This window comes from Hevea brasiliensis, chromosome 8 (genome assembly GCF_030052815.1).
Source record: "Hevea brasiliensis isolate MT/VB/25A 57/8 chromosome 8, ASM3005281v1, whole genome shotgun sequence".
Taxonomy (NCBI): domain Eukaryota; kingdom Viridiplantae; phylum Streptophyta; class Magnoliopsida; order Malpighiales; family Euphorbiaceae; genus Hevea; species Hevea brasiliensis.
In genome coordinates, this window is record NC_079500.1 from 101,423,724 (window position 1) to 101,442,472 (window position 18,749).

The 18,749-nt window shown below is 34.4% G+C and overlaps 1 protein-coding gene across 1 annotated transcript; it reads right to left on the reverse strand.

Annotated features, from left to right (window-relative positions):
• Nucleotides 1-13,062: 13,062 nt before the first annotated feature.
• On the reverse strand, nt 13,063-18,058 carry LOC110657639 (uncharacterized). The gene is made up of 5 exons (XM_058150865.1): nt 18,003-18,058; nt 17,564-17,886; nt 17,050-17,276; nt 16,503-16,505; nt 13,063-14,866 (listed from the first exon to the last, which is right to left on the reverse strand). Exons 1-5 carry the CDS (start codon nt 18,056-18,058, stop codon nt 14,546-14,548), a joined length of 930 nt encoding a protein of 309 aa, XP_058006848.1. The 3' UTR covers nt 13,063-14,545.
• Nucleotides 18,059-18,749: the final 691 nt, after the last annotated feature.

Genomic DNA, 18,749 nt, shown 5'->3' on the forward strand with positions numbered 1-18,749 from the left:
AGTAGAAATCACAAATAGAGAAATCAAGCAAATCTTGGAGAAAACTGTCAATAAGTCCAGAAAAGATTGGTCCCTTAAATTAGATGACACTCTTTGGGCATATAGAACAGCATTTAAAACCCCCATAGGAACTACACCTTATAGGTTAGTTTTTGGGAAATCATGCCATTTGCCCGTAGAGTTAGAACATAAAGCTTATTGGGCCATAAGAGCAATCAATTTTGATTTACAAGCTGCTGGACACAAAAGACTTTTGCAACTAGATGAGTTAGAAGAATTGAGACTTGATGCTTATGAAAATGCTAGGATCTATAAAGAAAGAACTAAAAAATGGCATGATAAGCATATCAAGAAAAAGGACTTTAAAGAAGGAGATTTGGTTCTCTTCTTCAATTCAAGGTTAAATTTTTCCCAGGAAAATTAAAATCAAGGTGGTCAGGTCCATTCAAAATTATGAAAGTTTTACCTCATGGTGCTATGGAAATTTTTGGTGAAAAATCTAGTAATTTCAAGGTAAATGGACAAAGGTTGAGGCACTATTCAGTTGGTGAACCAATTGAGAAGATAGCAACTTGCTATCTCTCTCATTATCCATAAAATCTTGAGTGAGTATGGTCAAGCTAAAGACCTAAACTTAGCATTTTTGTGCATAACTAACAATTTTTCATTGATTCTTTATTTCTTTCATATATATATTTGTTTTAAGTTTTTCTATACTCCTTATTCAGAGTTTGACATTGTTCTACTTTTCTTGTGCAGATGGGATACACTTCATTGCAAGCAAATGAGCATAAAAAAATTTTATTTTAGTGTTAGCTTTAAATTTTAGCTTTAAATTTTTAGTTTTAAATTTGTTCACTTACCATTTTCATCTTTCTTTTATTGAGTATTTGCTGGTGATTCTTGCTGGATTCATTGCCCTTTTTGTTAATTCTAAGAGAAAATTTTTCCAAACCTTGTCATCTTGGTTTAATAAGAAAATTATTTGAATGTGGATGTGTGAATTGGTGCTTTGAAAAAAATTATTTTTTTTATGAGTATTTGATGAACATAACAAGTTGAACAATTAGAATTCATGTTATGAAAGTTTAATCATTTGAAATCTAATTTATTTTAATTTTTTAGGTACTCTCTAATTCTGTCAAATTTGGGCAGCAGATTACATAACCGATTTTGCTTGTGTCGTCGCTTGTGTTCACTTGGCACATTTTGGGCAGATTGTGACACAACCTGCGACATAATCGGTTTTGCTCGTGTCATCGCTTGTGTTCACTGGGCACATTTTGGGCAGATTGTTACACAACCTGCGACATAACCGGTTTTGCTTGTGTCGTCGCTTGTGTTCGCTTGGCACATTTTGGGCAGATTGTTACACAACTTCCGACACAACCTCCCTATCCTTATGTTCTAACTTGTGTCACCTGTTTGTTTTGCAGGATAAGAACTCACTTCACCAGAATGGGCCAGCAGCTACCCCAAGCCCAAGCCCAAAAGCCCACTAACCCATTTTGATATAAAAATAATAATAATAATAATAATAATAATAATAATAATAATAATAATAATAATAATAAACCAAATCCAAAGCCCAAAACCCATACCCCATAAGCCCAAGCCCAAAACCAAACCTAAAACCCAAACCCAAAGCCCATAACCCGTAAACCCATAACCCTCCTTCTTCCTCTCGGCATCGCCCCCGACACAGCCCTCCTCTTCGCCGTAACCTTCATCTTCACCGTCACCTCCAAAACCCCCATCTAAACCACCATTTTCCTTCTTTCCTTTTCTACTTCTTCCGCATTCTTCTTCTTTTTCGATCAGGCCCCTCCATTTCACCATGCCCGACTCCCCACTCTCTTTTGAAAACTCCCCTCCCCATTCCTCCCACCCTACGCCGGAATCCCAAACCACTCCACCCATTAATGCTGACTCACCGACGGCCCATTCTGGTGACGCCTCCATCGCTACATATAAGAAGAAAAAGGCGAAAAGCATTAAGCCGCACAAATCAACAAGCGGCGTCAAGAGGAAGAGACCCGAACCGGCCACACAACCCCACCCAGTCTCGCCACCAATTTATGTTGCACCTGATGTCCGCCGTGGAATCCCAAAATCAACGGTCAAACACCCAGGGACATCTAAAGGTAACTTTGCAATTCCCTCCTCTTTGCCTGCTGCTAGACATTGGGTGTTACCTACTGTCAAAATGAAAAGAAATAAGGCAAGAGTCGAAGCTCGAAAAATGGTTCAAACTCGGTATTTGGATGTGTTTACACTTAAATCTTTGAAGATATATGATGAAATGCAGACTCTGTTAGATGCTTTAGGTTGGGTGCGATTTGCACATAAACAGGAACTGGTTTACCCCATTCTAGTGCAAGAATTTATGGCCTCCCTGACCACTAATAAGCATAATAATGACTTGGATAATGACTTGACAATCAATTTTAGATGCCTTGGTCAAGATAGGGTGATGTCTATGGATAATTTTCACCATATATTCGGCTTTCCACCTGATGGTTTGCTCAAAATACCTACTAGCCAAAGGGATTATAATGGGTATGAATTTTGGCAGCAAATTGCACCTTCAGCAGGTATTTTCAAACCGAGGCACAGTAAGGCCTCTAAGATTGAGAGTCATGCCTTGAGATTGCTTCTGAGATTAATTGCAAATACAATTTTAGGAAGAGGAACTAGTGTTGGCACAATGTCTCAGTATGATTTATTCTTTTTGTGGTGTGCAAAAACTGGTAAAAGAGCTTCACCTGGTTATTATTTTTGCGGTCATGTGATCCACCAAACTACTAGGGGTACTGGTAACATTGTGTTTGGAGGTTTGGTCACACCCATTGCACATTATTTTGGCTTTAATCCTCAAGTTCACAAGTGTGTTGCTGTTCCAACTGGTTTGCTATTTTTGGATGGACCTCATTTGGCCAACCAAAAATTTTGTATAAAAAATGAGGCTACCCAGCTGTATGAAATTCCTGCACCAACCGCACCACCACCTGGCTCTCCCACTGCAATTAGCTCTTCCTCAGCATCTGAGAAACCATCCGAGCAGCCTTTTACACAACCTCCACGCCAGGCTCCACCAGCTGCCCAACCTGCTTCATCAACAGCTTCTGGACCATCCATGGTAACCCTTCTGACATTTATGGAGAATCTCAGTGATGAGATCTATTCTTTTCAGCAAATGACAGATGTCTCTTTTCAAACATTAAGGGATTTAGCTGATATATATTTGGATAGAAGTGCTGAAATGCAAGGCGAGTTGAAAGTCATGCGAGCTAAGCTGGAGCAGATCGAAACAAACCAAGCACTGATTTTGAGCATCATCTCTCCACAGCCACCACCTCCACAAGATGGCAAGGGCAAAGAAATTCTCATACCAGACTGGCCAGCTTTTATTCTCCATTTACATTTCATGTCTTTAATTTCATTGCTTAATTAATTAGTATTTTGAACTTATTTAGTTAATATTTTGCTTGTGTTGTTTTTCTTTTACTTGAACCATTTACTTATTCAGTATTTTTCTTAGTTCCTCATAAAGTACATTTTTCTTTTGAATCTTTAGTACTTTGCTCACTTGCTTTTATGTGCTACTTCGGATTTACACTTGATGATTATATTTTTGAGCTTAACTTCCCTATTCCAAATTTTTGAGTTTAATTGATTTAATGGATTCCATTGCACTGTTTCTTTTGCAATGAGTGCAGCAGCTGTCCAAATTTTACTTAATTAAATTGGCTGCACTGCAATGAGGTAACAATTCTCATCTCAGCTTGTGTCACTTTCAACACAAGTTGTGCTATCGCTTATGCAACAGGTTAATTGTAACACCCTAGGCAAATCCCACATCGGCAAAACACGGGAGAGATGCTGGGTTCATAAGATGGAGGTTCCTAACCCCTATTGACGAGTTTTAAAACCGTGAGGGTTTCGGCCTAGAGCGGACAATATCACTAGTGGGCCGGGCCATTACATTTGTGGTATCAGAGCCGCTCCGCGTGCAACCTTGAACGATGGTGGGGCAAACCTCAGCGAGGACGCTGAGTCCCATAAGGGGGGTGGATTGTAACACCCTAGGCAAATCCCACATCGGCAAAACACGGGAGAGATGCTGGGTTCATAAGATGGAGGTTCCTAACCCCTATTGACGCGTTTTAAAACCGTGAGGGTTTCGGCCTAGAGCGGACAATATCACTAGTGGGCCGGGCCATTACATTAATAATTCTTTATGCACATATAGCCAAATTATTTCATTCCTTGCAATCTTTTAACATTGAGGACAATGTTCATTCTGAGTATGGGGGAGAGGGTAAATTTTTTGCAAAAATTATTTTTCCTTTTTCATTTGCATATAGTGACATACTCATTCATTACTTCATACTTGTACATATTCACATAGATACACTTGCATATAGCTTCATACACTTAGTTATGCATACTTAGTTACATATAGGTTGATTATACATTTACACTCATGCATTTCATTAATTCATTTAAAATTTTTTGGATTTTTAAACCAGTCTTTGAATTCCATAAGCCACTTATTCAAGCAATCCAACTTGCCTTTAGATGGTTAGTGGAATGAAAGTTCCAGCTGGGTACAAAGTCTTAAGCATTATTCTTTCTCTTACTTAATAGCTGAAAATTAATATATTTATCTGGGTATGCAGATTCTGATTAGTTATTTTGAGTTTTGAGTGTCTGAATAAGCCTTTAAGGAAGAAAATGGTCATTATCGTCTCACCATTCCTAGAACAAGCATCTTAGATCTTTCAAAGCGAAATTTTTAACTTGCATTTGATAAGAATATGACTTAGGCATTCCTTCATATTTTAAACCTCACATTTAGCCTTAACCTACCTTAATCTCATTTCAACCCTTGCAAATCCCCTTGAACCTTAATTCCCTAATTTCTTTGGAACCCAAATAATTTACCCAGCCATTAAACCTAAACACTACCACCTATTTATGAGAATAATATTTTAGCAATTAAGTGCATAAAAAAAAATTTGTTAAAAAAAAAAAAACTTGGAGGATTGAAACATCTTGAAAAGTGCTAGAGTAATTGTGAAAAGTTGATAAAAAAAAATGGTCACCAAAATATCCCAAAGGTAATTTTGGGTGTGACGTGAAATAGGGACGCATACAAAATAAATAAATAAATAAATATATATATATATATATATATATATATATATATATATATATATATATATATATATATATATTATAAAAGTAGTCCCTTTATTGTGATAGCACTTGAGATTCATTGTGAATTTCTTTCCTCTTGATAAAAAAAAATTTTTCTATTAAAAAAAAAAGGATGCACTTTGAGTTTCATGATTAATATTATTCTCATATTTTGTTTTCCTTATTCCCTTTCTTTGTTAACACAATTTTACCCTATTTTGACCCCATTACAACCCTTAAAAAGACCTGATGATTCTTTGAAAAATGCTTGTTACATTAGTAGAGTTAGATCTTTTATGCTTGCATATGGGTTTGGCAATATAATCTTCCATACATTACTCACCATCTATTTGAGATACATTGGCTATCTATTTCATTTAGGTTTGTTTTGGCATAATTGACTCTTGTAGCTGGTTGGTATTTGTTGCTTGGGTTGATTGGTTAATTCTTAGCTATTTTGTAATTATTGAGAGTGATTGCTTCATTCTTTGTACTTCGCTGGTGGGAATTTGGAATGTTGGTGGCTAGAGGTAAGTTGGTAGTTTGGATTAGTGATTTTTGTGTTTTCAAAGACTGATTCTATTCCCTTTCAAATGAGTTTTAATGAAATTTTGCTTGGGGACAAGCAAGAGTTTGAGTATGGGGGAATTTGATGCATGCATTTAAGATCATCATTTAGGAGTAATTTTTTGCACATAATTTACCCTTGTTCATAGCTATTATTATAGATATTAGCATATATTTAGTCAATTTTATAATTTTCACACTTCTTAGTTTAATTTTTGGAATTTATTTGTTTTGTAGGTTAAATCTGTATAAATTTGGTGTATTTTGATTAGAGTAGCCATTTGGAGGAGATTAGAGTTGAATTGCAAAAATTTTTGAAGTTGAGTAAAAAATGGCCGAGAGTTACACAACCTGCGGCACAACCAATTTAGCTTATGTCGCAGGTTGTGTCGATCATCAGATATTCAGGCAGATTGTTACACAACCTGCGACACAACCCGTGACACAACCGATTCAGCTTATGTCGTTTTTACTGGAAATGGCTGACGTGGCATTTTCGTTACTCTGATTTTATACCTCACTTTCTCTGGAATCTTCCACTTTTTTACCCATTCTAGGGCAGACCCTTAACCCATATAAAGTCTCCTTTATCATTTTCTTTCCATAAGGAGGAAGGGAGGCATTTTTGGCAAGAAAAGAAAGAGAGAAAGAGGGAGCACGTGAAGCCATTTCTGCAGCAGCAGCAGAGGCGTTCTGCACTTTCCAGCAGCAGCTTCTGCAGCATTCTTCTGGGTTTTTCTATTCCTTAACTTAGATTTCCATTATTTCTTCATTTATACATTTGGGTTTGTCTTGAAACTATGGTTTGTGAGTAGTTATTTGAGATTCTAGAGATGAGTTTGTAAATATTGTTTTGTATTGTGGTTTTGAACTAATTTAGTCATTTAAATGAGGTTTGTTACATTTTGATTTATTGCTTGTGAGCTTGTTGCCTTACTTGATGAATGGGCCCTCATTAAGTTAAGTTTTAATCCTAATAGATGGACTAAAAAGTGAATATTTGGGATAGATAATCTTGCAATAAATTTAGTTTTCTTGGTGTTAGAGATAAGCTAAGAGAATTAAGGGGACTTTCCAAAATCAATTAGAGCATTAATTGGGTTTTTGTTAGGTTTGAAATACCGTGAAAACATGGTTTGATTCAATGAAAACAAACTTTGAGATGCTTGAAAAAGGTTTCAAAAATTTAAGAATTGATTTCCCTCAAAATTGCAATTCTCATGTGTTTGGCTAAATTAGGGATAAACCACATGCAAACAATATTGAAAATCCAATCTCTAGAATCACTTTAATTTTTATTGAATTTAGATTTAATTCCTCCAAAATTTATAAATAGCAATTTCAATTTAAATCTTGGTAATTTAGTTTAATTAATTGTTTAATTTAGCTTAAATTCCTCAAATACCAATTTTAATTTTTAGATTTCATTTTTAATATCTTTAATTTTTGCCATTCTAATTAGCTTATCCTTTTTATTTCCAATTTAAGCGCAATTCCCTGTGGGATCGATATCATTTTTAAAACTATACTACTGTGACCCGTGCACTTGCGGATACACAACATCAAGTTTTATGCAATTGATGATATAAAGGGAATTAGTCCAACAATCTGTATGCATAGGATTTTCTTAGAGTCAAATATTAGACTTTTTATTGAACACCAAAGAAGATTAAATCCTACAATGAAGGATTTTGTGAAAAAGGAAATCCTGAAATTACAAGCTGCTGGACACAAAAGATTTTTGCAACTTGATGAGTTAGAAGAATTGAGACTTGATACTTATGAAAATGCTAAGATCTATAAAGAGAGAACAAAAAAATGGCATGATAAGCACATCAAGAAAAAGGACTTTAAAGAAGGAGATTTGGTGCTCTTATTCAATTTAAGGTTGAAATTTTTTCCAGGAAAATTAAAATTAAAGTGGTCAGGTCCATTTAAAGTTGTAAAAGTTTTCCCTCATGGTGCTGTGAAAATTTTTGGTGAAAAATCTGATAATTTCAAGGTAAATGGGCAAAGGTTAAGGCATTATTCAGTTGATGAGCTAATTGAGAAGATAGCAACCTGCTATCTCTCTTATTCTCCATAAAATTTTGATTGAGTAAAGTCAAGCTAAAGATCTAAACTTAGCATTTCTGGGCATAACCCACAATTTTTTATTGATTCTTTATTTCTTTCATATATTTGTTTTAAGTTTTTCTATACTCATTATTCAGAGTTTGACATTGTTCAAATTTTCTAGTGCAGATGGGATACAATTCATTGCAAGCAAATGAGCATTAGTCATTCCGTTTTAGTTCTAGTTTTAAAATTTAGCTTTAAGTTTTAGTTTTAAATTTGTTCCCTTGTACTTTTCATCTTTCTATTGTTGAATATTTGCTGGTGGATTTTGCAGGACTCATTACTCTATTTGTTAATTTTAAGAGGAAGTTTTTCTAAACTTTGTCATTTTGGCTTAAAAATAAAATTATTTGAATGTGGACGTATGAATTGGTGCTTTAAAAATTTTTAATGAGTGTTTGATGAACATAGCAGGTTGAGCAATTAGAATTCATGTTATGAAGGTTTGATTACTTGAAATCTAATTTGTTTCAATTTTTTCAGGTACTGTGTAATTTTGTCAAATTTGAGCAGAAAATTTCACAACCTGCGGCACAATCTATTTTGGTTGTGTCGTAGCTTGTGTTCACTGGACGCAATTTGGGCAGAAGGTTTCACAACCTGCGGCACAATCAATTTTGGTTGTGCCGTAGCTTGTGTTCACTGGGCAACATTTAGGCAGAAAGTTTCACAACTTCCAGCACAACTTACATCCCTGTGTTCTAACTTGTGTCGTTTATTTAGTTTTGCAGGTTGACAACCCAATTCACCAGAATGGGCCCGCGACCAACCCCATGCCTAAAAGCCCACTAACCCATTTGATTTAAAAAAAAAAAAGAAAGAAAAAAGAAAAAAAAATCACTAACTAACTAAACCAAACCCATTCCCAAGAGCCCATTATCATTTCCTTTTTACCAAAAAGCCTACCCCTAACTAACAAAGCCCAAAGCCCATAACCCATATCCAAAACCCCTCACTTTTACTCCCTAACCCGAACCTATACCCGATACTCAAAATCCCCACTACCCCCTTCTTTCTCTCGCCATAACCCCCGACACAACCATAATCTCCGCCCCTGTTCCTTCCCTCACACCACAATCCTTGCCATAACCCACGACCCATAACCATATTCTTCTTCTTCTACGCCTTCCTCGTTTCCTTCTTCGTTTTTTTTCTTTTTTCTTTTTGCTCCCTCTTTTCCATTTTCGCCATGACTGATTCCCCTCTTTCCTTCGAAAACTCTACCCCCCACTCCACAACAACCACCAAAAGCACCACCACCTCTACCAGATGGCAAGGGCAAAGGAGTCATCATTCGTGACTGATCAGTTTTTAGTTTCAGTTTACATATTTCATGTCTTTATTTTAGTTGCTTAATTAATTAGTGTTTTTAGCGACTTGTTTAGTTAATATTTTGCTTGTGTTGCTTTTCTTTTATTTGAAACAATTGCTTATTCAGTTTTTTTTTTTAGTTACTCATAAGTACATTTTTCTTTTGAATCTTTAGTGCTTTGCTCACTTGCTTTTGATATGCTACTTCGGAATTTCACCTGATGAGTGGATATCTCATGGTTATATTTTTTGAAGCTTAACCTCTCTATTTCAACTTTTTGAGTTTAATTGCTTTAATGGATTCCATTCCACTGTTTCTTTTGCAATGAGTGCAACAGCTGTCTAAATTTTATTTAATTAAATTGGCTGCACCTTCAATGAGATAACAATTCTTATCTCAGCTTGTGTTATTTTCAGCACAAGTTGTGCTACCACTTATGAAACAGGGTACCCCTTATCCACTTTAGGCTTACATATTCATTCTTTATGCACATATTAGCTACTATTTCCTGCACAATATTTAAGAGAATCCATTGAATTTATAGCCAAATTATTCCATTCCTTGCAATCTTTTAACATTAAGGACAATGTCCAATCTGAGTATGGGGGAAAGGTTAAATTTTTTGTAAAAATTATTTTCCTTTTTATTTGCATATAGTGACATACTCATTCATTAATTCATACTTGTACATATTCACATATATACACTGCATATAGCTTCATATACTTAGTTATGCATACTTAGTTGCATATAGGTTGATTATACATTTATACATTCATGTATTTCATTTATTCATTTAAAATTTTTGGATTTTTAAACCAGTCTTTGAATTCCAAAAGTTGCTTATTCAAGCAATCTAACTTGCCTTTAGATGGTTAATGGAATGAAAGTTTCCAGTTGGGTACAAAGTCTTAAGCATTATTCTTTCTCTTACTTAATAGTTGAAAATTAATATATTCATCTAGGTATGCAAATTCTGATTAGTTATTTTGAGTTTTTGAGTGTCTAAATAAGCCTTTAAGGAAGAAAATGGTCATTGCTGTCTCACCATTCCTAGAACAAACATCTTAAATCTTTCAAAGCGAAATTTTTAACTTGCATTTTATAGAAATATGACTTAGGCATTCCTTCATATTTTTAAACATCATATTTAGCCTTAACCTACCTCAATTTCATTTTAACCCTTGCAAACCCCCCTTGAACCTTAGTTCCCTAATTTCTTTGGAACCCAAATCATTTACCTAGCTATAAAACCTAAACACTACCACCTATTTATGAGAATAATATTTTAGCAATTAAGTGCACATAAAAAAAAAACTTGGAGGATTGAAACATCTTGAAAAGTGCTAGAGTAATTATGAAAAGCTGATAAAAAAAAAAAAAGAGGTCACCAAAATATCCCAAAGGTAATTTTGGGTGTGACGTGAAACAGAGACAAGTACAAAATCAAAAGAGTATAAAAAGTAGTCCCTTTATATAATTATTGTGATAGCACTTGAGATTCATTGTGGATTTCTTTCCTCTTGATTTAAAAGAAAAAAAATTATATAAAAAAATTTTTAAAAAAATGGAAATAAAAAAAGAAGAAAAAAAAAGAATATTGGATGCACTTTGAGTTTCATGATTAATATTATTCTCATATTTTATTTTCCTTATTTCCTTTCTTTGTTAACCACAATTTACCCTATTTGACCCCATTACAACCCTTAAAAAGACCTAAAGATTCTTTGAAAAATGCTTGTTACATTAGTAGAGTTAGATCTTTTATGCTTGCATATGGGTTTGGCAATACAATCCTCCATACATTACTCACTATCTATTTGAGACACATTGGTTATCTATTTCATTTAGGTTTGTTTAGGCATAATTGACTCTTATAGCTGGTTGGTATTTGTTGCTTGGGTTGATTGGTTAATTCTTAGTTATTCTGTAATTGTTGAGAGTGATTGCTTCACTCTTTGTGCTTTGCTGGTGGGAAATGTTGATGGCTAGAGGTAAGTTGGTAGTTTGGATTAGTGATTTTTGTGTTTTCAAAGACTGATTCTATTCTCTTCCAAATGAGTTTTAATGAAATTTTGCTTGGGGACAAGCAAGAGTTTGAGTATGGGGGAATTTGATGTATGCATTTTGTATCATCATGTAGATATAATTTTTGCACATAATTTACCTTTGTTTATAGCTATTACTATAGATATTAGCATATATTTAGTAAATTTTGTCTTTTTACACTTCTTAGCTTAATTTTTGAAATTTATTTGTTTTGTAGGTTAAATTTGGAGAATTTTAGTGTATTTTGATCAGAGCAGCCATTTAGAAGAAATTAGAGTTGAATTGCAAAATTTTGAAGTTGAGTTAAAGAAACCGAAAGTTGCACAACTTGTAACACAACTTGTGTCACAGGTTGTGTCGTTGTCAGATATGAAGTTTTTCTCAGGCAGAAAGTTTCACAACCTGTGACATAAGGCGCGATACAACCGATTCAGCTTGTATCATTTTAATAAAAATGACTGACATGGCACTTTCGTCCCTCTAATTTAATACATCACTTTCTCCAGAATCTTCTGCCTTTTTGCCCATTCTAGGGCAAACCTCTGAACCATATAAAAACTTCTTTTTCTCTTTCTTTGAACAATGAGATTTTACAAGAGAAGGAGAGACGAAGGAGAGAGGCACGTGAAATCTAGTCTTGCTGCAGTAAAAGGGACGCCTTCTGCAACATTTCAGCAACAGATTCTGCATCATTTTACTGGGTTTTTCAGTTTCTTAGCTTAGATTTTTATTATTTCTTCATTTCTATACTTGGGTTTGTCTTAAAACCATGATTTATGAGTAGATCTTTGAGATTCTAGAAATGGATTTGTAAATATTGCTTTGTATTGTGGTTTTTGAACTAATTTAGTCATTTAAATGAGATTTGCTGCATTTTGATTTATTGCTTGTGAGCTTGTTGCCTTGCTTGATGAATGGGCCCTCATTAAGTTAAGTTTTAATCCTTGACAGATGGACTGAAAAGAGAATATTTGGGATAGATAATCTTGCAATAAACTTAATTTTCTTGGTGTTAGAGATAAGCTAAGAGGATTAAGGGGACTTTCAAAAATCAATTAGAGCTTTAATTGAGTTTTTATCATGTTTGAAATACCGTGAAAGTAGGGTTTGATTTGATGAATACCAACTTTAAAATGCTTGAAAAATGTTTCAAAGAATTAAGAATTGATTTCCCTCAAAATTGTAATTCTCGTGTGTTTGGCTAAATTGGAGATAAACCACATGCAAATAATATTGAAAAACCTATCTTTAGAATCACTTTAATTTTTATTGAATTTAGATTTAATTCCTTCCAATTTCATAATTAGCAATTTCAATTTAAATTTTGGTAATTTAGTTAATTATTTGATTTAGCTTAAATTTCTCAATTTTAAATTTTAAATTTTAAATTTTAAATTTTAAATTTCATTTTTTTTAATATCTTTAAATTTTACTATTCTAATTAACTTATTCTTTTATTTCCAATTTAAGCACAATTTTCTGTGGGAACGATATTATTTTTAAAATTATACTACTGTGACCCGTGCACTTGCGGAAGCTATTTCACAGCTAACATCAAGTTTTTGACAACAGCTACATTCCACGAGTAACGAATGAGTGTGACAAGGAAATAAAGGAAAGTAGTAGTAGGACTCCCCACCATCGTTCTCTTCTCTGAAAAGATTTCTAATTACACCCAGGGGAACTAAGGCATGTCTTCATTGAAGACTCACAAGACCATAAAACGTTATAAGTTGCTGCTACAAAAATGGTAAGACTCAAAAGGAAAAGAAAGCAAAACCTAAAATAAAGGCAAGCAATCCAAATCAGGAAAATTTCACTTCTAGTGAAGCACAGTACCCCAGTTGTATACTTTATTACCTTGATTAGACATCTCAACTTTAAAAATTTGAGATCTCTGTAGGAGTTCATTAGCCGTTTAAAGAAAAAAGACTTGCAAAACTCAACTCTGATACAGATGCAAGATGATCCTACATCAAGCCTTAGGCATTTACCCAAAAAATTCCAGGGCAAAACAAAACAGAAAAGAATGAAGCAAAAGTTTGAATAAGAAAAATCCTTAATAAACACACACTAGGAACCATCTCTTTCAAGCTTTTCAATTTCCTCACGGTGCCTTCTTTCTGCTTCCTGGAGTTCTCTTGCCACATCCTCCTCTTCCTCATTTTGATCAAGATCATCAAATTCCTTACTGGCTGCCATAGCTTTCACAACAGTATCTCTCAGCTCAGATATTAGTCCACCACCAACCTTATACTCATCCTCATCTCCAATCAGAAATAATCTCTGGTCAGGTCCTAATGCCATTGGAATATCAACAGCCAATAGCTTCATATCATACTGCACAGCAGAATAACATCATCAGGACATTACCATTTAAGTATCTCTATCAATATTATCATCCAAATAAAAGAAAAGAGGATCCTAGAGATGCATGTAAGAGCAGCTCTAGGATGATGTGATTTTTTAGAGATATGCAGGAATGATTGTGCAGAGAAAGCATCAGGATAACAGGTCTTTTTATCTCAATTCTACAGTAGAGGATAGTGTGAATGACCTTCAATTACTCCCCATCTGCTCACATTTGCATTCCATAATTTTACGAGGTGTCAGGACTGTACTTGTTAACGTTATAAGATTGTTGTGCAAAACCCTCAAAAGATTTAACAAAATAACGGTAGAAACAATAATGGAGACCACAGAGACTTAACAAAATAGACACAATTTCCTTTTGAAACAAGACTTGCCATTTTGAAATGGAAGTTATTTACCTTGAAAATGGCTAAGTTTTACCATGACTAGAAATGCAATTTCCATTACCCAATTTCCTGTATATGCCAAACACAAGTAAATGCAGGAAATGTTTGAGGGGAAACAAATGTAGTCAAATCTCAAAAATGCTCATCCACAACAAAATGAAAGCCAAATCATCAAAAAAAGTCTACAATCAATTTTCCGCACATAAGAGCCACTTAATTTACAGTTTAACAAGAGCGACATTCGATTGGAAGAATCATATTCATGACCTCAATCACTTTAATAAGTTCCACGAACAAGCTTGTTATTTGGAAAAAAGAAAAGAAAAGAAAAGAAAAGGATGCGTAAACATTTCATCAAAAAACCAAGAATTTAATCCCGATCCTGGCATATACTTATCTTCATCACACACAGCAGGGCATTAATTTAGTAGAACTTCAATAAAAAGTCACTAAGTCTTGTTAAAGGAAATTGAGGCAAAACAAGAAAAACCAACCTAACACACAGGACTTAGTCCAAATGAATACTTATACCACTACATCATATGAGAAAAAAAAAAAACAGAGTGCAGGATGTACAAAAGCAAGCCTGGCCTTTTTTCTTCTTAACTTCAACACTGACTAGACCCTTTCTCTCGGAACCTCGTATGGGGAAGATGAGAAAAGAACACTTGCTCCTAAGCCTTGGCTTGAAGTTCTTCAATGTAATCCCACCTCCTGACATCACGTAGGCTCTTAACTCTGCTCCTGTAGAAGGAGCACCCATAACCTCAAGAATTCCAGCAGAAGTATTAAGCTTCCTCATAGCCATTCTATAAACTCTATCAGGATTGATTGTGATTCTAGAGCAGATATACAGACCCTACAGTAAGAAAGAAACATAAAACATTCAAATGATAATCTGCAAGTTTGATGCATGCTTCTTCTGTGGCAACAATAGTTTATCCATATAGACAGTAAACAAATCCATTTTTCAGATATCTGCAGATTTCATTTTCAGAGAGGCTACAAAGATATGCACTTCTGATCATGACCTGAAATGATAGTGACACATGACCATTTCAGTTATGACACAGTGAACGTTATAACCCTGAAACATTTTACATAAGTGCATGACTATCACCAGAATCTGCATTGAAAGATGACTATCATCAGAATCTGCAATTTAGCAGAATGCCTGTCACTAGTGCTTGGAAGCTAAAGTTGAGACTTGAGAATCACGTTGCTAACATGTAAGCAGTAGAACTTGCAAATCACTGCAGAATGCAGATGCAACCACATGCTTGTCGCTAGCTGCCGCATAGTAAAACCTTCTCACATTTAAATTCCTTACGATAAATGCATATTAGATAGCTAGTAGTTTCGCAACTCTCATCTCTTTTTTATTTTTCTTTTTATCAATAAATGAAGCTAGTATTGATAAAAGCAGCAAACAGTGTGTTTACTCATGTGCAAACAGGAGGACGACTATCCATAAAACTTACACAAGCAAAATAACAACTAAACTACCCAATCATCCCAAATTGCATGGTACATAAAGACTCACCTTTAACCTTATTGATTGAAGATTCTATATTGTAAAAAGCTAGCAAAAATTCCATTCCCTTTCATTATACAAAATGTAGCCAATCAATGCCATTGCACATTGCACTATGTTTTTAAAACTGGACCTGACTGGCCAGTCCATCTAGTTAAACTAGGAAATGGTCCTCAGTCTAGTCTGGTTTACTTCTACATTTTTAACTGATAATTGAACCAGTCATACCCAACGAAAACAGGTGAACTTGCCAATTTAGACAAAATTGGTAATACTTGGTTGTTTTAACCTATACAGTTTTGTTATACAGTACTTAGAAGAAAAGAGAAGCCCCAAAGCAAAAATCTTTCCCTGGTTCTTTTTATGCTCTCTCTTCTTCAAGATTTGATTTGTGTTCTACAAGCTGTGCTCCCTTTCTCAAAGCTCAAAACTGGTGACTTGCCAACTCTTTTACAGTTGATGGTTATCACCTCTTCACTAAGGATCTTGTTTTTTAGCAACAGCCTACAGGTAAGATTTTATTTCCTACTTCTTTTTTACTTCAATTAATTTCTAATTTTTCTGTCTTTGGTGACTTTTCCCTGGCATGAAACCAGTATTAATTAATTTTTTTCCCGTGGGATAATAGATTTTCTTAGTCAATTTACTGTTGTTCATTCTATTTTCATTTTCTCACAATTTTGGTTGACTTGGTTTGGACCTGAGATTCAGACTCAACTTCAGTGTTTAGCAGCCACGAAAATAGAGAGAAAAGAGAAAAAAAAGTGAACAGAATTAGTGATAAGAGGAGAGGGAAAGAACACGAAGAGAGAAAGGAGATAGAAGTCTCAAGAACACAGAAAGAGAATGTTGTGTTCAATCAGTTACTTCTTTATTCAATTACAATGGACTATCACTATTTATCAGCTGGAATACTAACTATTCTCCTAACAAAGAATGACATCAATAACCAACCAGCTACTGACTTTGATCCTAACAGGCTCCTTTGCTGCAAAATTTTATGGGGAATTATTGATAAGGCCAGTTTTCTGCCTATGCACATACCCACATTTTGATTATTGTTCCTCAAATTTCCAAGCATTAAAAATTCTGTCACAGAGTTTCCACATCAAAAAGGAAACTTTTAAAGGTCCTTTCACTTCCAAATGCAATCCCATTATTGTTCCTCAAACAAATGACATTCTGCATACATGTTCGAATGCACCTATTCAAAAACTATATTTTGATAGCTAATGTTGCAGAAAATGTTATTGAAGGAGGTAGGAAACAACATTAACAAGAGCAACCGTGTTGCTTACAATGTGAGAAGTGGCCCATATACTTTGCTAGTAAATATGTTGGTAGTAGATCACAAGTCAATTTAAGTTTCTAAATAGTTTCACACATCAATAATACTAGAATGCACCGAGACATACTCTTTATCAGCAAGTAAATTTAAAAGGGTTGACACTTGACAAGAAGTAAATAGAATAAGGTACAATAAAACAATTGAAGAAAAAACTTTCTGCAAAGGCAACTATGGCTGAAGAAAGGGCAAGGAAACCATATTTGGCCATGCCTTCAGAAAGGCCAATGAAAGTATTGGCAATCCCAAACATAACCCTCCAAAGCAAAGCACACAGTACAACTCCTCCAGCCCCAAGCAGGAAGATAAAATTCTTCTTCCAAAAGGCATCAATTTGCAAACCTACAGCCTCACTGTACCTCGAAAAAGTAGAGGTAACCGCCGTAGCATCTCAAAAATATTTTTTTGCAAAATTCCCGTTGACCGTTTTCCCAAAATTCGAAGAACTCTTGAAAGAAAACTGCCTCACCTCATAGGAACAACTCTGCGAATCATGATGTAAATTACGTAGCTTGATAAAATAGGCGCCAAATTTTGTTATCCAGCTGGCAGTAGCTCATTGTTAGTTCAAGTAGTTTCTAGAATAGTTTTGTATATAAACGCTGGCACGCCATTATTTCCATGAGTGCAAATGCAGAAAGCATTTTCTACAAGTCATTTTTCGTAGCATTTTCTACAAGTCATTTTTCGTTCTCTGTTTAACCCTGTTTCACTCTGTTTAGAAAACGGGCGGTAAGTCCTCAATGAAGATGAAAAGTTGGGTTTTCCCCGCGAGAGAACATGAGATAATCCCCCATTTGAAGAAATGGGATTTGAAATAAAAGATGGGAAAGAAGTAGAATTGGAGAACCCATTCGAGTACGGTCTTTTAAGTGAGCTGCCAATTCTAGAGGCGAGAGAAGAAGTGCTTGGAGACAAGTGTTTTGAGTTAGAGACATGATTTGGCGGTGGTGAAATCTGAGTAGTCCATGGATGATTCTTGGGGAAGGTTTTGGCATTGCTGCTTTGGTGATTTAGATTAACAAATCACAAAAACAGGAGGCAATATGAGATTTTGATGCGAAAAAAGCGGTGATGACAAAATTACAATGATAAGTAGATGAGCAGGTAGGTTACCTCAGAAGGAAATCAAGCTTAAAAAAAGCATAATTGTTGGTGAAAATGGCATACATCCACCCAGGTTAGCGACCAGAGAGGACTGGGTCTGTACTTTGTTTCGTTGAGGTGTTAGGGGAGTAGGCAACACAAGGCACCAAGGTCGCCGTTTCCACGCTAGGATGTCAACGTCAACTGATCAGGTTTTTGCGGATACTTATATAATGATGAATTTAAATTTAAAATTTAATATTTATAATAAATTTAAATTAACTTCGGATTTTATTTAAATTTATTTATATAAATATTTAATTAAATATAAAATATATATTTTTAATAGTATTTATAAATTTTTGTATATTTTATTTTATACAAATAAGATTAAAATATTTTATGAAATTATTAAAATTTTAAAATATAAATTATTAATAAAAATAATTTTTTATATAGATTATTAATTAAATATATAAAATTAAATAAATTCTAGTTTTTTTCAGATAATAATAATCGGGTTTGAAACGGATTCGGATAATTAAAAATAAATTTTAATCGAATTTGAGACGAATTTAAATTTTGAGAATATTAATCAGGTTCGAATTCAAGTTTAAATACGGTAATTTTCGTGAATATCCTACCCATTAACATTCATATTCCACACCAATCTGGTGCATATTGTTTCGAGAGATGTGTCTAATCCGGTTACATGGCAATATGATAATAAAAAAGAAATAAAATTTCTTTCTTAATAGAATTATTTAATTGCCATTA